The 22,795-nt window shown below is 57.5% G+C and overlaps 1 protein-coding gene across 4 annotated transcripts; it reads left to right on the top strand.

Annotated features, from left to right (window-relative positions):
* Positions 1 to 353: 353 nt before the first annotated feature.
* ZNF385A (zinc finger protein 385A) lies at positions 354 to 20,906 on the top strand. 4 transcript variants are annotated; one of them, XM_087442277.1, is made up of 8 exons: positions 354 to 422; positions 6,851 to 6,987; positions 14,536 to 14,646; positions 16,165 to 16,240; positions 18,313 to 18,555; positions 18,909 to 19,078; positions 19,305 to 19,400; positions 19,550 to 20,906. In XM_087442277.1, the coding sequence occupies exons 1-8, from the start codon at positions 413 to 415 to the stop codon at positions 19,778 to 19,780; spliced, it is 1,074 nt and encodes a 357-aa protein (XP_087298403.1). In that variant the 5' UTR covers positions 354 to 412; the 3' UTR covers positions 19,781 to 20,906. The 4 variants fall into 4 exon arrangements, with proteins under 4 accessions (XP_087298403.1, XP_004429213.1, XP_087298404.1 ...); XM_004429156.3 differs by lacking the exon at positions 16,165 to 16,240 and adding an exon at positions 16,279 to 16,441 and having other exon boundaries at positions 358 to 422; XM_087442278.1 differs by lacking the exons at positions 354 to 422; positions 16,165 to 16,240 and adding exons at positions 6,710 to 6,727; positions 16,279 to 16,441.
* Positions 20,907 to 22,795: the final 1,889 nt, after the last annotated feature.

A 22,795-nucleotide genomic window follows, 5' to 3' on the forward strand; every position in this document is an offset into this window, starting at 1 on the left:
TACTTAGGCATCCCCCACCCCATATCAGCCCATGACCAGACTTCCCCCCCTCAGACTCAGCCCTTCCCGGGGAACCCAGGCATCTTAGTTTCCAGCTTCCTCCATCACCGCACACCGTCTTCTAGATGTCTTATACCCCCAGCCCTGGCTGCAGTGACACCATAAATCCAGGAGACCCATGGGCAGCAAGTAGAAGAGAAAGCGGGAGGAGGCGAGGAGCCGCCAGGACGCCCCCTCCTGGAGCCCTGGGTGCCCGGGTCCTCCTCCCGGCTTCACCTGCTGCGGGCTCCGCCCCCGCTCCGCCTCGGCCGGCCTCGGCTCCTCCCCCGACTCCTCCCCCCGCACCCCCAGCCCGGCCAGAACGGCCCCCGGGACAGAGCGACGCGGAACCCCGGGCGCCTGGGTCCCCAGCATGATCCTCGGTGAGTGGGTCCTGCGGCTCCAAGCTCCAGGCTCCTGGGTCCCTCTCAGTAGGTCACCTCCCCAACCTCCCGGCACCGCGGTGACTGCGGCCGCCCGTCAGCGACCGGTTCCCCCTCCCCCTTCTTCTGGCTCCACATCTGGGGTCTCTGCTTCCCCTCTTCCCCAGGCTGCCGCTTCTCCCGGTAATCTAGGGAGTAAAGGGGGAGGCAGAGCCGAGTGAGACCCCCGACCCATAAGGAGAACATTGCGTATTCATGAGGTTCATGAATATTATATGACATCTAAGAGAGGCAGGGGGAGGGGGCTCGCCCTGGCCCGGTGGAGTTGAGGGAAAGGTTCTGACCCCCGGCCCCAGCGCCTTCCCCCACCCTTAGCTCAGACTCTCCGACATCCTTCTGGGCCCAGGATAAGAGGGAAAGGAGGAAGTGGGGGGCCGGCGTGGGGAGAAGATGGGGAGTGTAGCTTCGAGGTGTGTGTGGTGGGAGGTGGGAACCTGAGGGCCGGAGATAAGGGGGCTGGGGCGAAGAAGGGGTGGGAAACTGTCCATCCCAGGGCCCCTGCGGCTTGGATCCTGTCTCCGCAGCCATCCTGCCCCAACACGCCGGGACCTGCCCTTCTCTCTCCCCGCTCCGGCTGCCTGGGCCCTTCCTTCCCGGCTTCCTCCTTCTTCCTTCTTCCCCCACCCCCACCCCCAGCCCCACCCCGGGCCGGGGACACCTGGAGAGGAAGGGGCAACGGGGACAGTAAGGATGGGGGAGGGGAGCCCCGCGGGGCTCTGACAGCCCTTCAGCCACAGCCACCCCATCCTCATGACCTACATCGGAAGGGAGCCCCGGGTGGGGGCGGAGAAGGACAAGCTGCGCGCTGGACTCCTCATCAGCTGGACTCCGGGCCCCTGCCTCCACAACAGTCGCAGGCCAGCTCTGTCCTCTGACCTCTGACCTCTGCCCTGGCTAGGCCGGTTCCTGGGCCCTGTTTATGGCGGGAGCCCCCCTACCAGGCCCAGACACCTGTGGTCTCCCTGCCCCCCACCGGGGACACCTGGCTCCACGCTGGCGCCCGAGGGCTCGCCTAGCTCCTGCCTCAGCCCTCCGCTGTTTGCCTCCTTGGCTCTTTTGCTTTTCTTCTTTCATTTGACCCCTGTTGACTTCCCCTGTCTTTCCCGCCCCCCTGCTCTCCCTCCTCCATCTCTTTCTCTCCCTTCCGGTATCCCCTCGCTCTCTCACGGCTCTGTCTGCCCCCTCCACCTGGCACTCCATCATATCTATTAAATGAATGAGAGAAGGAGGCATGAATGGCTGGTTGCCTGCCTCCTTCCCAAGAGTATCCCTATCAGGGAAGAGACTCCCCAGCCACCTGGGAAGACTATCCCTACCCTAAGTGACTCTCACCAGCACACCCTGGACTCGGGTCCCCAGAGCACAGGCTCCACATTCCTCCAACCTGTGCAATCCCTGCACACCAGCCCCACCCTGAACACAGGCCCCACCCTGGGCACAGGCCCCAGAGACAGCATCATGCTTGTCCAGAACAGGCCAGTGTGAGCCACGCTGACTTCCCCTGGTCCGTAGGCCCTAAAGAGGACCTCAGGGACCTGTTCAAGGTCCTGGTCCACCAGCTGGATCCCTACCACAGCTCCCTGGAGGACACTGTGATTAACTCCCTCCTGTGCCCAGCCCACAGAGGGGAGGAAGCCTAGAGGCCCACGCACCTTAGCCCTCTTTGAGGAAAGAAGGAGGCAGGGAGGAAACTGCCAGCCAGGGCTCAGCGCTCACCCTCACGGGCTGCACTAGGTTTTCAGGTCCGGAATGCTGAGATCCACTGAGTCCATGTGCATGGGGGCCCCACCCAGCAGGGGAGGCCCAGGCTTTCTGCTCAAGATCTAGAGTGTGGGCTCAGGTTTGAGGTGGTGGTTCTGGGCTCAGGTTCCCTGTTCCCAGCCTATCTTACTATCTTCTCCACCTGGGCCTCTGGTGTGTGTGTTGGGGGGGAGCATTGAAGGAGGCCCTTTCCCGTCAGCTTGGAAAGATTTCCCAGGGACCTTCCCTCTCTTCCCTTCCTGGCCACCTCCTCCCTGCAGGCCCTGCCCCCACCCACATCCACCCTAGGGTTATTAGGGATGATGATGTTTTGAGTAGCTGTTCAAAATCATCCCCTTGTTGCTTTCATCTTTGACTTCAAAGCCTTTCCAGCCCTCAGCCTGACTCCTGCCAAGATGCAGGAAATTGAGGCAGAAGGAGACAGATACATGGGACTTGGTCAAGAAGACAAGACCCAGGGGTTCAAGGCTCTCCCCTCAACCCCCAATTTTAGGCATTTCTGGGGAGGGAGAAGAGGCCAAAAGGCCTGAAGAGAAACAGAGATGGATTAGAGATGAGATCCCAGCCCAGACTCCTGTCCAACTTTCCCCTCGGCCCAGAGTCTAATTCCCATTTTAACCCAGTGCTAACCCTGTGCTTTTCCCTACCTTGGGCCAGAACACTACTTGCAGCCCTAACCCCGATAACTCTCTCTGATCTGAACCTCATCCTGGCCCAATCTCCAGACCAACACTAACCCACAGCCCTCCCCAGCACCTTTCCTGGCTCCTGTTCCTACCCAGATGAGGCCACTCCCTGAGCCAGCTCAGGCGGACACTCCCTTGTGGCTTTACCACAAGGCCTTCAGGCCCCAGACCCGACCTAAGATAGGCAAGGGGCTGGGGCTTCCAACCTGCCCAGAATGTCTGGGGAAGAGAGGAAGGAAAAGACCAGACCTCAATGGGATGGAAGGAGTCAGATGTGGCTTGGTTGCGGCTTGGTGCTGGAGAGGAAAGCTGCGCAGGATCCAAGTGCCCGGGGCTAAGTAGGGCGCAGAAATGGCCAGAGGGACACCTATCCGAGGGTCTGAAAGTTCACCCCCTCTAAAGCGCACTGGGAACTGTCCTGAACACAGCATTCGGCAGTTCCCCACAGAGCTGGGTGGAGCTCTATCTGCTGGAGGTAATTACTCTAATGAGCTTCCCTCTAGAGTGACCTGCCCCAGCCAGGCCCCACCTCCTCCTTGCCCTGTCTGACATGTGTGCTGTGCATGCGCACACACACATATATACACACGCACTCCAGTTTGCTCTCCACCCCCTCCTCCAAACCCCCCTGAAGCCCTCACCTGGCAGATATCAGAAGCCCTGGATTTCATCCCTCATTTCCTGCTTCCCCGGCCCTTACTATATTCCTGCCTTTCCCCAGCCACTCCCAGTCTAGAAGAGTATAGTGCTTGAAAGCCTGTCTCTGGAGCTGGACAGACAGGTTCAAATCCTTCACTAGCTGTGTGACCTTGTTCGGGTAACAACGCCCCTCTGAGCTGACTGTCGTCATCTATAAGACGAGGATTCCTTTATTTAACGGAGATGTATTGAACTCCATGCCAGCACTTTACACGGATTCATTCCATCCTCTCAACAACTCTGTGAGGCAGGTAGTTGTTGTCATTTGACAAATGAGAAACGAGACTGAGAGAGTCCGAGAAACTGGCTAGTCACCCAGCTCCTGAGTAGTGGAGCCATCCGCAGGGAGACCCGGCACGGAAAGTGCCTGGCATATAGCAAGGCCTCAGAAAGTGGCCTTTTCATTATTCTCAGAAAAGGGGGAGGGGACAGAGGCTGGGGCTGCCTGAAACCAGGAGCCATGCTCCTGCCCACTCGGCCGTAAGCTGCCAGCCGCCCCTCCCCCACCCCAGATCTCAGGCGGAGACAAATGCACCTCTAGTTGCCCACCTTGCCTCACTCTGCCCTCACTTCTCCACTTCCTGCCACTTCCCCTTCCCTCCCTCCGCCCCCCACCAGGGCTCCTGTCATGGAAAACATGACTTGCCGGCCACAGGGGACTGAGTGGCTGCTACCTGTTTTCCTCCAGCCCCAGGAAGTGCACGGAACTTGCTCTCCCCTTCCTCTCCTTGAACAAAATGGAAGCCTGTGCTGAGATCTCTGCTTCCGAGTTAGACTAGAGCGCTTTGGGGTTATGGAGCAGAGAAAGAATTTGCTACAGAGTGTGACAGATCTTGATTTAAATCCCAGCTCTGGTACTTACAGACTGTGTGACATCAGCCAGGTTTTTTTTAACTTCCCTGAGCCTCAGTTTCCTCATATGTCAAATGGAAAAAAAATAGTATCAGCTACCCCTCAGAACCATATCTACCTCAGAGATTAAATGTGATAAGACTCAGAATTCAGTACCTGGCACACAGCGGGTCCTCAATACATAGATTTCTGTTGCCTTTTCCGGAACTCATCTCTCTCTTCTGAGATGGGTGTTTGTGGGGTGGGGGCCTAGAGGGTCTAGAGGCAGGGAGCTGAGCTGCCACCTCTGGTGCTCTGGGCAGGGCAAGTGCCAGCCCCAAACCAGCTGCTAGGAGTGGGTGCTGGGCGCGGGCACTGGGAGCGCTCAGGTTTCTCTCACCATGCCTGAGGCCGCAGCCCGGGGCTCGTTAGGGCTGCCCTGGTCTTGTGTGCCAGGCAGGAGGGGGGTGGAGTGCAGAGGGGGGAAGCCAAGATGGGACAGACCAGGAAGGGGAGATGGTCGAACTGCCCCATCAGTCCATCTGTCCCTCTCTTCTGTCTCCCTGTCTTGCACTCTCTCTTCTCGTCCTTCGGTCTTTCTACCCTGGTCTCTAGCTCTGCGTGTGTCCAGCTTTTCTGCAGTGTCTCTGTTTTTCTCTCTTACTTCACTCTCTTCCATCTCTCCATTGTTTTCTATCCTTCTCTCTTTCAGTGTCTATGTCCCTTTCTCAGTTGCCTATTCCTGCTTCTGTCAGTCTTGCCCATTCTCTCACTCACCTTGGTCTGTCTGTCTGTCTACCTCTCTCTCGCTCCTCTCCCACTACCCCATCCCAACCCTGAGGCGGCAGAGGAGGGAATCGACACAGGGCATACAGACCCCCAGCTGCCCAAGGGCCGAAGCCAAGCATCCTGCCATCTCCTTCAACCCTTAGATGTCTGGAGTCCAAGCTCCCAGCAGCCTTGACCCCTCCTCTGCCCCAGGCACCCTGGTCACCCAATCCTAGCAGTGGGTGGAAGAGAGAGACCCCTCCAGACCTTTCTGGACCAGCTCCCTGCCCCCAGCTGTGCCTGAGCCCTCCCCACCCCCTCCCTCTCTCCTCCGATTCCCCTAATCCCTGCTCCCCCGCCCTCCCCTCTGCCCCACTTTTCCAAGACTCTGATTGGCTGATACTACTGACTGGACTCTGGGGGAGGGGGCTGGGAAGGGAGGGGGCAGGGGGCAGAACCAAGGGAAGGGGACGCTGTCAGGCCCAGGCCCCTGGGGGGCCAGGGCCAGGCCACTGCCTGGGGGCAGCGGGCACCAGAAACTGAAGGTATGAAAAGGGGCAGTCTCTATGGAGGGAGCAGGAAAGGATCCAGGGGGACCCTCTGCCCCAGTAAGGTCAAGGGAGGACGGGGCCAAGCCCGCACCCTCCTGGGTTTGCCTTTGTTGCTGGGAACCGCCGTTGCTGGCAGGGGGTTGCTAGAGCAGCGAAGGGCAGCCAGAGTTCCCTGACTGGTGGACAGCGAGGTCGCCGAAGGGAGCTGGGCCAGTGAGAGCCCAGAGGGGTCCTGAGGGCCTTTGGGCCACCCCTTTAGAGCCTCGCAGGGCTCCTCCCATAGCTCTGAGGGGAGGAGAAAAGGTTTCAGGGGAGGGTAGTGGAGTGGCTAGCCTGGACTTTCATTTCCCCTTGGGGTCAGACCCAGGCATTCCCCTCCCATCAGCCGGTGCGGTTCCCCCTGCAGAGCTGGAGCCGCACACTCCAGTCAACAACGGGGCCTGGGGAATATGGGAAGGTTGGGAGAAGAGGCTCTGAGAATGGCCCCAGGCAGCCCACCTCCCAGAGCAAATGCCACTCACCTACCACCTACCCCCAACTGCCAGATGTCGAAAGTTAATTAAGAATTGCCGTTGGGACAAAATCGTAACCCTTCGGGGAGCCTGAAAGATTCAATAGCCCTTCTCCAAATCTAGGCCTCAATATTCCCCTCTGGGTAGTGGGATGAATCACCCACCTGACTATTCTCTCTGGGGTGAGACCTAGCCTTTGGGATTCCCTGGGGGAAAGCAAAACCAGAAGAAGGGAGTGGCCAGGGCTCCAGCAGGCAGCCTGCTGAGAAGGTCTGTGCTCTTCCTGAGTCTGTAAAATGCCTAAAGGTCTTGGGGGAGGGAGGCTGGAAAAGGGGGAAGTGAAAACCACCCAGAAGGGAAGGACTGGTCTGCACCCTCCCCCAGGCCCACAGGGCACCGTGCTCCATTGCTCCGGAGCCAGCAAGCAGGGGAAGTGTGTGTGTATGGGGGTCACACTACCGAGTGTGGGGGCCCCACCTGGGGAGTGGGACTGACAGCCTTGGGTGGGGCCCCCGGGCTTCAATCTTCCTGCGCCACATAATGTTTTCTCTGCCCTTCAGGCAGCCTGAGCAGGGCAGGGCCCCTCCCTCTGCTACGGCAGCCCCCCATCATGCAGCCCCCGCTGGACCTCAAGCAGATCCTGCCCTTCCCACTGGAGCCGGCCCCCACCCTGGGCCTCTTCAGCAACTACAGCACTGTGAGTAGCAGCCTGCCTGCCTGCCTTACCCTCTTGTGACCCCCACTCCTTCTCTCCCTCCGACCGCCCTGCCCTCTTCTCCTCTTGTATCTAATTCCTTATCTCTTTTTAGGACCCCATCTCCCTTACTTCTAGTCAATTACAAGTATTGTTGGCTATCTGGTATACTATTAACAACAATAACAACAGCTAATATTTGCTGAGGTCTTGCTGCGGGCCAGGTCGGTGCTGGGTGTTTTATATGCATCATCTCATTTAGTCCTCCAGTGACTACGCCACCATCTAGGGAAGCAGTGAGGCCTAGACTGGTGGTTGTGACTACAGGGAGGTGGGAGGGATGATGGGTGCCGAATCCAGAAAGAGGGAACAAGGAGGGGCATAAGCATGCCTGTTTTTAAGTCCCAGCCCTCTGGAGCCCGCAGTTGGGTGGGTAGAGTCAGTGGGGCAGGGCTTAGAGGGCTGGCAAAGTTGTCTAGATATAACGCAATATGAAATATGGAGCCATTCTCCAATCTTGAGCAGGAAAGTGACTTGGTAAGAGCAGTGTTTGAGGAAAGTGAGTGGGGCAGCTGGATGGAAGGGAGTGGAGGTTGGAGGAGGATGGCCAGTTAGGAGGCTGTCCGAGCAATGCAGGCCTGCAGGGAAGCCTGGAGGGCCAGACCAGGCCAGTGGCAGTGGCAATGTGAATGGAAAGGAAGAGAGGATGGGCAAGGTGTTTCCAAGGAAATATTGACAGGCCATGGTGACCAGCTGGTGTTTGGGGGTGGGGGAGAAGAGAGAGGATGAGTCAAGGATGACTCCAGGGTTCAGGCCTCTGTGACTGGGAGAAAGAAGTCATCCTGACAGGGGTAGGGGGCTGGAGGAAGAAGCTGGTCTGGAGTGAGGCTGCTGAACTCACTTCAGGACATGGGGAGTTGGTGTACCACTGGGACATTGAGCCAAAAATGCCCAACAGACAGCTGGAATTTGGGGCATGGCGAGTGGGCTAGATCTAAAGGTTTCGGGGAAGTCAGCCTTATTCAACTCAAATAATCCACTGTCAAACCATATCAGCTACAGACGTGTATTGAGCATCAACTATGCACCAGGTACTGCAGTATATGCTTTTATACACGACCTCATTTAATCTTCACCACAACCCAACAAGATGGGTGTTATATTCCTGTTTGATATATGGGAAAACAGGAACTAAGGCTCAGAAGGGTTTAGTAATTTATCTAAGTCGACACAGTATGTGCCTAAGGTATGATTTAAACCCATAGTGTCTGACTTCAAATAGAATTCTCTTTATACCACAGCTGCCTCCTCCAGGCTCCTCCCAAAGAATCCAAACCAACATTTGCATAGCAGTTTGAAGTCTGAGAAGTGTTTTTCATATCTCAATCTTTATAGCAACCCTATGGGGGAGCTGTTGCCTTATCCTCATTTTACAGATGAGAAAATTGAGTACTGACTATAAGCAAGGCAGTATTCTAGAGACACTGCAGACATGAGGGTAAATATGATATGGTCCCATCTTGGAGGAGCTTATATTCAGGGGTGAAATAGAGACATGTTTATAGCGATCATAATGCAAAACAGATGATCAATATTGTGACACAGACACTAACAAAGATTCAACTGTCAAAAAACAAAGTTTTTGAGCAGCCAATCTGTGCTGAACACTGTGCCTGGTGTCAGGAACACGGGACTCAGTCTGTGCCTTTGGAGAGCTCACGGTTTAGTAGGAAAGCTAAGTTAACAGTCACCCTCCAGTATGAGCAAAGCCATGTCAGAGGCATTGAGCTTGCACAGGAGCCCACAGGGGTCTCGAGAAAGGCTCGGGGATGTGGTGGCACCTCAGGGACCAAGCAGAGCTAAGCAGGAAAAGAAGAGAGCAGGGGAAAAAGGGGTTGAACCTGGAGCAGGAGACATAGGATTTAGGCTTTGAAGAATTATGAGTAGGATTTTAAAAGGGGCCTTAGAGAACATTCTAGACTGAAGCAAGTAGCATGAACAAGGGCTAGAAGAGAGCACTTGAGAAAGTGCAATTGATTGGATGCGACTGGAGCAGAAGGGGCTGGGAACACCCCCCCCCCGCCACCTACATACCAGAATGACACCTACCCTCAGGTCTATCATCATCCCCGTTTTATAGATGAGGGAACACAGAGCCAGAAAGGTGAAGTGACTTGCCCAAGGTCACAAAGCTACTTAGTCAATTCACATGGCTAACCTGGGGTTTCTGACCTAGGTTCAGGGCCCACTGCCTCTAGTGGGGACGAGCTCTTTACAGCCACGAGCGTGGATAAGCCTGGAGAGTGTAGCAGGGTGTTGAGCAGCACCAGCTTTGGCCTCTGACTGGCAGGATTTGAATCAACGTTCCAAAAGTACCGGCTGTGTGGCCTCACGCAAATTACTTAACCATTCTGAACCTTAATTTTACCAGCGGTAAAATATGAGAATAATAGTACCAACTCACAGGCTGCTGTGAGAATCGTATTACATAATCATAATGCCGAGCACAAAGTAAGTGTTCAGTCAGTGTTAGCTGCTATGATTGTTATGTTTTTGCTACTGTTTTTATTTAAGGGAGGATCAGAGAGAGAAAGATAGCGTGAAGAAGGCCTCAGCCTTGGAGATTAAGCCAAATTAGGCAGTGGGAATAGGAGGAGGCTCCAGCAAAGGAAATGGAGGAGACACAAAGGGGGTGGGGACGGAACAGGGTTCCTGTAGAGTTAGAGAAGCCAAGGGAGAGAGTGTGGCGGGCTGCATCGATAGTGTCAGATTCTGCAGGGGAACGAGGGCTGCAGAAAGGCTGCAGACAGGCCCTTGGCAGTACTGTGCAGCAGTTGAGCACACGGCTTTGGAGTCAGGCTGCCCAGGGTTTTTTTTTCCCCCCAAAGCCCCAGTAGATAGTTGTACGTCATAGTTGCACATCCTTCCAGCTGCTGCATGCGGGACGCGGCCACAGCATGGCCGGAGAAGCAGTGCGTCGGTGCGCGCCCGGGATCCGAACCCAGGCCGCCAGTAGCAGAGCGCGCGCGCACCTAACCACTAAGCCACCAGGCTGGCCCCAGGCTGCCCAGGTTTAAATTCAAATCCCAGTTCAGCCACTTACTAGCTTATGACCTTGGGCAAATTTTCACCTCTCTAAACCTTAGTTCCCTCATCTATAAAATGAAGATAATAATAGCACTTACTTCCAATAGTGGCTGCGAAGATTAAATTAGATAATCCATGCAAAGAGCTCAGGACAGAGGCTGACACATCCCAAGGGCTCAGTCAGCATTAGGTGGTGGTGGTGGTGGTATTATTCATGGCAGAGTCTCTCCCTCCCTACACTAACACCTCCAGATCTTTCTTCGACTTGGACTTTTCCTACCCCTTAGACCCCTCCTGGCATTATGCTTCCCACTGCCCTTGGATGTCCCTCACATCCAAGGCTTGTCTCCCAAAGACAGCCTCCCTCTGCATCCAGTCCCCTGCTTCCCTCATCTCTCTGTCCTAGATGGGATGGCAGGGGATGAGATCCAGAGATAGGAGAGTGGGAATCCTCAGACGTGTCGGGAGAGGATGAGGAGGCGTCTGGGGCAGTGGGCTGGGCTCCTCTGCCCTCCTGCCCCGCATCCCGCAGTGCTGCCCCGACTCGACCGCCAGAGGGCAGCAAGTGCACGAAACATACGCCCTTCGGGAACCTGGTTCTCCAGCAGGTGGCGGGCGAGGGGAGGAGGTGGGAAGAAGTTAGGAACGCTGTCCCCAATCTGAGGTCGCTTCTGCCCTGGGCGTCCCTAGGTCCACCGTTCAGAGAAGTCACTGAGAGAGCAGTGCCTGACACCTGGGTACCTGGGTTCGGTTTCGCCTTCCTAGTAGGGGAAGTGACATGTAAAAGGGGCAGAGGGGCCGTGTGCAGAGGGAGCAGGGGAAGGGTCGTCTGGGGACTCGGAAGAGAAGCAGGGGAGCGAGGGTCAGAGCAGAAGGGATGAAAGAAAGGAGAAATGTCCGAGCTAGAGAAACACGGTTATCCATAGGATAGGTGGGGACACTGGACCCATCAAGTGTCCCCAGTGGAGGAAGCCGAGGCCATCTGGTCAGTGGCCCTCGCCAGGGCAAGGTCTTGCCTGGAACGAGTCTCTGAACAGGGACACCCCCTCCTCTCCTCTTTTCGCCCTAGCCCCTCTTCATCCCTCTGCGAGTCCCTATCCCCGCCCCCGTCCTCGGCCCGCCCTCGGCCCCGCCTCCGGGGCGGGCTCCGGTTCTGGCCGGCGCCGCCTCCCAGTCTCCGGCCCGGCCCGGCCGCACAGCCCCGAGCCACCCGGGCAACCGGGCAACCAGCGCCGCGTCCCCGGCCTGCCCGGCCTGGCCAGGCTCGGGTCCCCCGCCCGGGTCCGCCACCCCGGGCCATGGAGCCGCGGCCCCCGGGGTCCCGCAGGGTAAGCCACCCGGCCCCTCCTCTCTCCCTGGCTCTCGCCGCTGCCGCAGCGCCCCCCCACCCCATCCCCGCCCGCCCCTGCCCGGCCGGCTACCTCTCCCTTCGCCCGGTCCTCGGGTTATCCGGCCCATCCCCCACAACCGGCGCAGCCCCAACCAATCTCTGGATCCCAGCTGGCGCCCCCAGACTGCTGCCACCATACTGGATACCCCGGCCTCTGCTTCTCAGATCCTTGGAGTCCCCCAAATCTTCAGACTTCCCACCAGGTCCTACACTGACCCTCAAATTATCATGCTGCTCGGATCCCTCTTATCCAGCCCTGACCCCATCCCAGTGTCTCTCCCCTTCCCAGCATCCCTCTCCCACCAGCTTCCACCTGCCCTTTAGACACCCCCTAGCTCCATCTCTTTCCTATTTCAATCCTTCCTGTCCCTCAGGTCTTCTCATCCCTGAGCTTCCACTCCCTTCCCTTTTTGCCTTTATTTGGGGGGGATGGGGAAGTGGGGTGGTCAGACAAGGGGCAGCGGGTGCCATCAGATAAAGGGCAATGGAAGGAAATATAATCATAGCCCCACCTTGTGTTCCTGATCTGGTTTCCCCCTTCCCTCCCCCTTGCCCTTCCTGATTCATTTTGCCCCAGCTTCGGGATGATTCCCCTTCAGGTCTGCTGTTGGAGGGCAGGTGGGAGGGGACTGTTTTGTGGACCTGTCCAGGCAGTGTCTAGGCCAAAATCCTGGGAAGGGGCTCAGGAGTAAGATGGGCTCTGGGAGCTGGCCTCCACCCTGCCCAGAGAGCCCTCATCTAGGTCACCAGGGCCTCTTGACCTTGGCCTGGAGCCGCACTTGAGTGGCTCACATTCCACCTGTGCAGGGATTGGGCCCAGGGAGCCCTCCTCTTCAGCCTGAAGTCTCAGTTCCTGGAGGAGAGGGTAGGAGAACCCACCTGACTGGGTTACTGCCCTTGTCCCCGCCCACCCCCACCCCTAGTTGGTATTTATGCACTTAAACCTGGGGCAGGGGTTGTGCAAGAGAAAAGGCTCTCACCCTGGAGGAAGGACCCATGTGGGGCGGGGACCATTCTCAGAGGATGGACATTGGGATGGTCAGCCACGAGTCATCCTCAGGGCACTGGGTCCTCAGCCACTCTGGGCAGCAGGCCAGGGTGATGGGGTGGAGCACAGACAGAACCAGGGGCCTCTGTTCTCCCCTCTCCATCCCACTCCTCTCTCCCTACTGTGTTCATCTACTTAGGTTTCCTGGCCCAGACTGGGTTTCTGTTTGGGCTACATTCCACTCCCCACCCAGCATGTGGAAGCCAGGGGGCTGAGGAGAACCTGGGGCAGAGTTGAGGGTCTCTGGAAGGGAGGACTGACGCCTGGAGACTGGGAGCTGAGAGCAGTCATCTGTCTCCCCTTTCTGATTAAAGCCTATCTCCAACTTGGTCTGTCTTTCTTTCTGCCAAACACATCATACATTCACACAGATAAACACACAGCTGAAGATTACACAACCTGACCATTCATGGCGTCGGCAAAGCCCCTGACACAGAAATGTTGATACATAAATGATGTACACACAGCACATGACACTCCTTCACACTCCACCCATGCACAGATTGATCACAGCCTGCCTAGACGCACACAGACACACCCATTCTTCCCCTGTTTGACTTTTCTTTGAATAGGACCTGGGCTTCCAGGAGATGAAAAGTGAGTCTCTGAGAGGGGCTGCTTCCAGCCAAGGGCAGGCCAAGAGATGAACGCTTGTCAGTCAGACCAGTTACCTGAACCTGGCTGTGGCTGCTAGGTAGTGGCACCACTACGAAACAAGGCAGCCCATTTCACAGGGATGCTAAAGCCCCTTTCTTGACATTAACCCCAGCCAGCCGGTGAGACTAGTGGGGGGAGCAGGGGGGAGCCAGGACACATGGCTTTCCAGCCTCCAACCACCTTCTTCCCCCTGCTTCACGTTCCTGTCTCTCACCAGTGTCTCACGGGGAACCATGAAGACCTGGGGTAAAGGGAGGAGCTCAGCTGAGGAGCTAAGGATCCCTAAGTCCTCAGCAACTATTTTTTACTTGATCCTTCCACCTGGAAGATAAGGCTTCAGCTCTAATTTGGTTCCATTCTTAAGAGAGGTCCCAGCCATCACCCAATCATCCTCAGCCTCAGCTGCATTCCAGTCTCGCCTCTCCCCCGGCTGCCTAGGGGCCAGAAGGGAGGAGGACTGTGCAGGGAGGCAGTTTTCATGCCTCTAGGCCCCTGGCTTCATCCCCTGATAGCAGAAGGCCTCAGAGAGCAACTCCCATCCTCTCCCCTCCTCATGTGAACTCTTGGCAGGAGACTGCAAAGACATCTGCTGACCCAGGGTGGGGGCAGAGACTGTTCCTGATCCCGCCCAGCCCCAGAGCCCTGCCCCAGAAGCACTGGGATCCGGGAGAGAGAGCTCAGATCATCTCTGGGCTGCCTCAGGCCAGCCCAGCTTCTTAGGTTCCCCCCACTTATTCCCCATTATTCGCTAGAGCCACTTACTCTCTCCCGAGTTCTTTTACTCCCTTTAGAAGCTGCTGCCTTAAAGAGGTCCAGGGAGGGAGTGTGTTAGGGCAACCCGGGGCCCAGAGATGGGGAGCTGGGAACATCTGTCTCCTGGGACCAGGAGCTTGGCTTGGTAGACAGCCTTGCCTCAGAGAGGGGGCCAAAAGAGTTCAAAGGCCTCAGCTGAAGGCTCTAGAATCTGGAGTGCTTTGGGATTTCCCATCAGTGGGCCTCTGGTGGATCAGCCTAGCTGTAGGAGATAGGTCAAGGGGCCAGAGTTGGATCTTCACAGTATGATGGACAGAGACAGCAGTCCAGGTTCAAGTTCCAGCTCTGCTGTTAACTCATAGTGTGACCTTGGGCAAACCACTTCTACTTACTGTCAAATGGGAGCATTGGGCCCGTTGATCCCTCAGGTCCCTTCCAGTGCTATGAAGATTGGGCTGGGAAGACAGCAGGGGATGGAGGCCCAGCGCCCTCAGGCATGCTGAGGGATAGGGAGGAGGTTCTGGGGACTTTGGTTCAACCCAGCTGCTGCCAGTGGGGGGATGATGGACATGAGCTTGTGCTGGGGTTCCTGGCTCACCCCAGCCTGCCTCCACAGATGGACCCTGTGCAGAAGGCTGTGCTCTCCCACACTTTTGGGGGACCCTTGCTCAAGACCAAGCGGCCCATCATTTCCTGTAATGTCTGTCAGATCCGCTTCAATTCTCAGGTAAGAAGCCCAGCTGCTCACCCACCTATCAGGTGGGGCAGGGGCAGCTAAGGGATCTTGGGGGAGCTCTGGTGAGGGATTAAGGGGGTGTCAGGGGAAGAGCAGGGTATGGGGATACTGCAGGAGGCACAGGAGCTGAGGGAAGGCACTTGAGAGGGACAAGAGGTGGCTGTATATTTCGACATGAAGTAAACCAGTCCTCTAAGGCTGACCCCTCCCTCCTTGGGGACTGGGGCATCCCTGGCTCAGAAGTTCTTGGAACACAGGTAGCCGTCAGTGTCTGGGGAGTGTGGCCTCTGGCCCACTGGTCCTTGGGCACAGGGCTGAGTTAGGTCATTGGCCCCCCCACAGAGCCTGTGCCCTCCTTGGCCTCTGCTAAACTCCTCCCCGCCCACCCACTTCCCTCTGACCTCCCAGCTTCCTCCTCTTTCTACCGTCCTCCCTCCAAATCACACACAAGGCCTGGCCCTGACTCCCTTCCCATGGGATTTTCACAAGGGGAGAAGCCACCCAAAACTCAGAACCCAGGTGTCTGGCCTCCCAGATTTCCTCCCTCTAAGGCTCCCTTGGGACTTCTGTGTGGGTCTAGAGGGGGCTTTGTGGGGTGTAGGTTCTGAGGAAAACAGCAGAGCCTCATTCCGCTGAGAGGGGGAAAATAAAGCATGTTGTTTCTCTACCCAGTCCACACACACGCACACACCATGCTGCCAGGCTCTGCACACCACCGCCCCACCCCTGGGCTGTCAGTCTTCTTTTCCTGCCTATCCACACCTTTTATTTCTACTCTCCCCTTGTCTGGGTGACCTTGTGGCTCCAGGATTGTATGTTCTTAGCAGGGGGTCATATGCAGGGGGAGGGGGGAGCCAGGACCAACCCAGTTTTAGGCCTTCCCTTCACGTGGACCCCAGGCCTCCCCTCTCCCGCCCTTGGCTCCACTCACTGGTGGGGGTGGGTGGAAGGCTGGAGGGGCGGGGGGGCCACGAGCAGGCAGCCCCCCTGCTTTTTGTCCTCCTCTTCCCTCCCCCACCAAGCAGCTCTGTTTTGACAGCTGTCTCTGCTGCTGTCTCTGTCTCCAGAGCTGGGCTTGGGGCCAGGGTCCTCCAGGGTATCCACAGAGGCTTCAGGGAAAATGAGACCCAGCGGGGAGTAGTCAGGGTAGAGCCCAGGCCTCAGAGCTCCTGGGACTCCCAGCCTGTGAGTGGAAGCAGCGAAGGCTGGATCCTGGGCCAGCGATCTAGGAGGCTGGGGGTCTAAGAGGATGCTGACTGGCTGGACTGCTAGGCCTCTCCCATTTAGGAGTCTACTATAGGTTTGGGGTCCCCCCGCCTCACCCCAGGACTAGGTGGGAAGCCTGAGTCAGTGGCCAGGCCCGGGGGGGGGGGGGGGGGGGGGGGTTGTGGGGTGGAGCTCGGCTAGGCGGGGATCCAGGTTCCCAAGAACTCAAGCTTGAGAAGCTAGTCTGAACCCCAGGAGTAACCAGGGCTCCTTGGCATGGGGCTTTACATCTCGCTGGTGTAGGGAGAGATTCACTGCAGCCGGCTGGGACCACCCCTGGACCCGAAGGAGCTCTGTGGGGAGAATGGTCAGATGAAAGGTAATCTCAGATTCCTTTCTCTTCCTCCATCCCTAAAGAGCCAGGCCGAGGCGCACTACAAGGGTAACCGCCATGCTCGAAGAGTCAAAGGCATTGAGGCTGCCAAGACCCGGGGCAGGGAGCCTGGCATCCGGGAACCTGGCGACCCAGCTCCCCCAGGCAGCACCCCCCCAAATGGGGATGGCGTAGCCCCCCGTCCAGGTGTGTCTGATTCCCCCCACATCCTTCCCCTTAGCTCATCTCCTCTGTCCTTTCTCCACTTCCCAGAACTCTCCTCTGCTTTCGTCTCTCCTTCCTCATCCCCCCGCCCCAAGGTGAGTCCTGGCACCAAGCACAGTGATGCAACATTTCCATCCTGTCACCCCCACTCCTACCCCAGCTCCTCTCAACAGAGGCCCCACTGTCTGTCCTCCCCACCGCCCAGTGACTCAGAGAGGGGCTAGGGTGAAGCCACCTGGCAAACTTCCTCAAGAAAAAGGGAGCCATCGTATCCAGGGAGAGAACCCTTCATCTTGAGGAGGGGGCAGGGGAGGGAATCAGGATATCTGAGGGCCTGCCCACTGGGGCTCCCCTGGGGGAGGACCCACAGTCCAAAAACCCAGGCAACCCCCTGATGATCTTGGGTGGATCTTTTGACCTCTCTGAGCCCAAGTTTTCTTTCCTGGGAAATAGGGGAGTGAGACTTTAAGATCTGTGAGGTCTTTTCCAGGTTTACAAAAAGCAGCTCTGAGATTCTTTCTTCCTCATGGCTGGTGGCCATCCTCAACCATACTCCCAGCCAAGACACTGGGAAGAAGGAATATCAAGACAGGAAGATACGAGCCCCCCTACCCTGGGATTGCCATGTCACATGTCAGTCATGGCCAGCTCCCGAGACCCCCATCCCCATTTCCTCCACATCCCTGCCTGTCCTTCCTGCCCCACCCTGAGGAGGATGAGAACCAAGCATCTGCACCACCAGCTTGGGAAGCAGGCCCCCTCTCTCACCACACACACACCCCCAGGGATGCACAGATAGGGCAGTCAGGCGACCTGAGTTCTAATTGTGCTCAGGCTGCTTCTTAGCCCGATCATCTTGGGTTAACACTTATTCACATCTCTGGAAAATGGGGATGATGATGGTGGTGGTGGTAGCTAATGTTTCTTGAATAGCACTGTTCTAGGGACTGTATGCATATTACCTCATTGAGTTCCTACGGTATCTCTCCAAGGAGTTAATAATACCTGCCCTGCTTTTGTAAGCCATGAAGTCCTGTCCAGAATGAGATGTGAATGTGCTGTCTGGATTGGGAATGGAGGTAAAGAATGTCAGAAATGAGTAAGAGAAATAAAAGGAAAGATCACAGGATGGACAAGCAAATGGACACCTGCAGGGGTCAGGAGGTCCCCTCCCACCAGCTCCCCACCCCCACTGCCAGCCTCCTCATGACCCGGAAACTGGATCGGCTGCTGGAGTAAGAATGGGAGCGCTCGAGTTTCCCCTGTACAGAGGCCAGAACCCAGCACTGAGGCCTGGGGCCTGTGCATCTTTAATCGAGCCATGAATTATAGAGCAGCCCGCATCCCTGTTTCTTCCCTCTCAGGTTCTGCTGTTTCTGTTTCCCTTTTGCCATGTCTGTGTCTGTCTCTCCCGACCTCTCCTCATCCTGCCTCTGCCCCTTCCTAGAGCTCTTTGGCATGCCTCCCTGGGGACTGGGCAGGACTCTGGGAAGGGGCTGGCAGGGCAGGAAGCCCAGGCTGGCTGGCAGGCCATTGAGGGGTGAATCCTTGTTCCATACCTCTCCCCCTGGCTAGGCTGGCTGCCAGCTTCACCCTGAAGGGGAGGCTGGTGGGGCGGGACCCCTCAGCCATTCCCAGCTTATGGAGAATGAGCCAGGCATGAGTCTCACACCCAGCCTACGGCAGCTGGACCACATCTGGCTCTGGCCCAGGGCATGAGAGCATGCATGTTGTCACAGGGTGGGGACTCCTGGGCCCTTGCCCTCCAGGAAATGGGGGTAGGTCTCCTCCATATAAAGAGTCGTCTCCAAAAGCCACCTGGGGTGACCCCTGTGTTTCTCCCCCAACAACAGTTTCCATGGAGAATGGACTGGGTCCAGCCCCAGGATCCCCAGAGAAACAGCCTGGCTCCCCATCCCCTCCCAGCGTTCCGGAGACTGGTCAGGGTGCAACCAAGGGGGAAGGGGGCACTCCAGCCCCAGCTTCCCTGCCTGGAGGTAGCAAGGAAGAGGAGGAGAAGGCCAAGCGGCTGCTCTACTGTGCTCTGTGCAAGGTGGCAGTGAACTCCCTGTCCCAGCTGGAGGCGCATAACAAAGGTACAGAGGCCCCTGCCCCCACCCCCAGGCCCCTGTCCTCAGCCCACTCCTGCTCTCTAAATCCTAACTCCCCTGGCTTCCACCATCCCTGGACCCTTAAGACCTACCTGCCTATCTCCCTCCCTAATCATCTCCCCCATTCCTTAGCCCCTTCCTTGCTCAGTCCCGCACCTTCTTTTACCTTCGACTCTCCCCTAACCCACCTTGTGTTTGGGAGGATCCCAAGGGGCTTGGCAAACCCCTACACTTGATGCCCCCCCCCCATATTGTAATTGGGAACGTGGGTATCGAGGCCTACTAGGCCTGGAGAATTTTTCCTCCACCCCTTATCTCCTGCCTTCTGTGGGCTCCAGGTACCAAGCACAAGACAATTCTGGAGGCCCGCAGTGGCCTGGGCCCCATCAAAGCTTACCCGCGGCTGGGGCCTCCCACTCCCGGGGAACCAGAGGCCCCTGCCCAGGACCGAACCTTCCACTGTGAGATCTGCAATGTCAAGGTCAACTCGGAGGTCCAACTGAAACAGGTGCGTGCAAGGCCCTTCCCAGGAATTCTAGGCAGCTCCACCCGCTAAGGGGCGAGGGTGAACAGGGAGCTTGGGGGAGGGCTCTTCTTCAGGGTCTTCCCGTGGTGCCACAGAAGGGGCGGGGCCAGGTGCTGGGGGTGGGGGGATTCCCGGCGTTATGGCCCTGTCCTCTGGCGGTTGCTCCTTTCCCGGTGGCTCACAGCCCCCTACCCACTCGCCCCCGCAGCACATTTCCAGCCGGCGGCACCGAGATGGCGTGGCCGGGAAGCCCAACCCGCTACTGAGCCGTCACAAGAAGCCTAGGGGCGCCGGGGAGCTGGCGGTGAGGCCTGGGCGCTGGAGAATTCGGCAATAGAGGGACCGGAGCGGGGAGGCGAAGGGATGCGGGCGGGCCCAGGAGAGGGGGCGGTTTGCAAGATCGCAGAATGACTTCTCCCTCTCTCTCTTTCCCCGCCCCTCTCCCCCCTGCAGGGCACGCTGACTTTCTCCAAGGAGCTGCCCAAGTCCCTGGCCGGCGGCCTGCTCCCCAGCCCCCTGGCGGTGGCTGCGGTGATGGCAGCGGCAGCAGGCTCCCCGCTGTCTCTGCGCCCGGCCCCAGCCGCACCTCTTCTCCAGGGACCGCCGATCACCCACCCCCTGCTCCACCCGGCCCCCGGGCCCATCCGAACTGCGCACGGACCCATCCTCTTCTCCCCCTACTGACCTGAACCCTGAACCCCCTCCCATTCAACCCCCCACCTCCAGCCGGGACCCAGGCCTCCGGGCTCCCAGCCCGCCCCTCCTCCCGGCACTCCCTGAATGATCTCTCTCCTTCCCCCCCACCCCGAGGTACGGGGTTCCAGGAAAGGGGAGGGGTAGCGGGGAAGGGGGGCTTCAGAAGGGGGGGAACACCCCAGATCTCAGGGAACCCCGCCCCCTGCCCTTTTTCCTCTCCCCTAGAAAAGGGGGGGCCGTCTCACCCCCGAGCCCCCTTGGAGACACCCCCCCTCCCAAAAGCCATGTCCATCCAGCCCTTCCCCCCAAACCTAGCACAAAACGGGGTTCACAAGCCATGGTCGGGGTCCAGGGGGCAGAAATGGATTTTCTTGGCAATAAGCGGACTCTGGGACTCCGGCCCCCTATCCCCAAACTGAAGCGCTTCCGTGAACACCCCCGTCCTCCGCAGGGGGAGGGGTGCAGGCGGGATCCTGGGTCCCTCATAAAGCACTTTGGTTTTACCGCCTGCAACCTCACTGTGCCCGCCCCGCACCATGCCCCAGCCCCAGGTCTAGCCGGACCCGTCGCAGGGGGCAGTACTTGGGGGCATCTCTGGCACTTGGGTGGGACCAAGTAGATGCCCTTATAGACCCTTCCCTCACCTTCTTCCTCCCCAGTCCGGATTCCATTCTTTTCACCAGCACCCATCGCCCAAGGGGTACCGAGGGGGGCAAGGGGTGTCCAGTCCAAGCCCACCCCCGCCTCGCCTTCCGCAAAACTGTGAGCAAAAAGCAATAGAAGCCTCGCCCCCGCCCCTCCCCTTTCCGCAGGATTCGCAGAGTCTGTAGCCTCCCCCATCCCACCTCCTATAGACCTCATGGCTGTCCCCTCCCACCAGACACCTCCACTGCACAATTCGGGCGGGGACGTGACCTCCCCCCAACCTCTGTGGTTTCCGTATCGTCAGCCTTTCCAGCAGCCGACCCGGGAGCGGGACGGCCCCCACTGGCCTTCCCCTCCCCATCAACTCTTTTTGCTTGACGATGTAGCAACCCCGGCCCCCTACCGACGTCTTTCCCTTTTCCCCTTCCCTGACAATAAAGTCTGGATTCGTTGCCCTCCGCCCCCCAGACTCAGACTCGCAACTTGGCCTGCTGTTTTGGGAGCAATTCCATGGGGAGATGTATCTGTATGGTGAGGCGGGCCGGCACACAGGAAAGGGGCCAGAAGGAGGAGGGGAACCCGAGGCTTGTGCAAAACGAGCAGAGGCTCCGGTCCCACCCACTCTCTCTCCCGCCCAGCTCAAGCGTAAACTTGGCCCTGGGGAATTGTTTCGAGTCCAGGTCTCGGATTGCAGCCAGGGCTGTTGCGAACTCTTGGCGGCTCCACCAGGCGGCGCCAACGACATGGAAAAGGCGTCTCCCCTAGGCTAAGCCGCTCCTGTGGTGTGTCTACATCTAGGCAGACAGGTCTCGACCCAGTCTCAGACAAAGGAAAGAATGCGGGCTTTTGTGCCTCTGGTGGGAAACCCACGCCAATGACACGCAAGGCACGGGAATAAGTGGGGGCAGGGCCTGGGAAATCTGGGTTCTAGGCTCTGCTAGGCCCCATATACATATTGACCTTGGGTTAATCCTTCCCCTTTGTGGACCCCTGTTTCCCCATCTGCAAAATGAGCAGACTTGGGTCTCTCTTAAAAATTCATTGAGACTTCATGTGTCCAAGACTAAAGAACTGGGACCGTGCCATTTACGGATATGCTAGAATACCATCTCGTCCCCTAAATGGTCTGTGGGTCCGGGGAGCACACTCTGCTCAGCTTCCTCTCACCTGCTGTGGGGGGAAGGAGTCTCCTCTTTATTTCCAGAATTCAGTTCAACAGCACAACACCAAGAGCAGCCAGTGACTCCGTGACCCCCTCCCTCCAGCCCTCCTGGGTGGCAAGAAGTTCAAACAGAGAAGCCAGACCAGAAGCCAGCATCCCTGCGGGGTCCCCCTGAGTTGCGTCTTCTTTGCTCACTTCCCCCTCTCTACCCACTTCCCAGTCTTGCAGACGAAAGGGGGAGGGAAGGTGAGATAAGAGGAAGGAGAAGGGAATAGGGGCCTCTTGGGTTTGTCAGTTGGGAAGTTGGGGGTGGGAGCTCACTGTGGGTTCAGAAATGGAACCCAGGGCCGGCTCCGTGGCTTAGCGGTTAAGTGCGCGCGCTCTGATGCTGGCGGCCTGGGTTCGGATCCCGGGCAAGCCCCAAGGCGCCACTTCTCCGACCAATGCGAGGCCGAGTCCCACATTCAGCAACTAGAAGGATGTGAACCTATGACATACAACTATCTACTGGGGCTTTGGGGGGAAAAAATGAATAAATAAAATCTTTAAAAAAAAAAAAAAAAGAAATGGAACCCAACAAGGAGTTTTGGAGGTTTTTTTTTTTCAGGTCAATCTAGGCAGAGAAAAAAAAGGCAGAGACTGGAGATCCAGAAGTCTGACAGGCCAGAGTGGCCCTATAGGAGAGTGGGTGGAGAAGAGCAGGGGCTGGGTCACACGAGGGCAGAGAGTTGGGGCCGGAAAAAATTGGGGTTAGAGGGGCTGGGACACTAGCATGTGCCACAGGTACCTCAAACCTGGTTTAAAACCGAATTCACAACATAACCCTTTCCCCAAGCCTGCTGCGCGTCCCACATTCCCCCTTATTGATTAAGCACATCGCCATCCACTGGGAAAACTGGGATTCATCCTAGTCTTCCCTCTTCCTAACCCTTCATCCAGTGAGTCACTAAATAAGTCCTATTTGACCTCTTAACGACCTATGGACCCTTATCATTCTTCTCTATTCCCACAACCACCACCTTAACCAGGGCTGGCTACATAATTTGTGGGGTCCAGAGCAAAATGAAAAAGCAGGGCCCGTTGTTCAAAAAGGATCTCAAGACAGTGACCGCAGAGCATTAGACCAATCACTAGACCCTTCTAAGTGCGGGACCCATGCAATTACACAGGCAGCATGCCACAGACCCGGCCCTGGC

The sequence above is a fragment of the Ceratotherium simum genome, chromosome 17 (genome assembly GCF_057802395.1).
Source record: "Ceratotherium simum simum isolate JZ-2026a chromosome 17, ASM5780239v1, whole genome shotgun sequence".
NCBI lineage: Eukaryota > Metazoa > Chordata > Mammalia > Perissodactyla > Rhinocerotidae > Ceratotherium > Ceratotherium simum.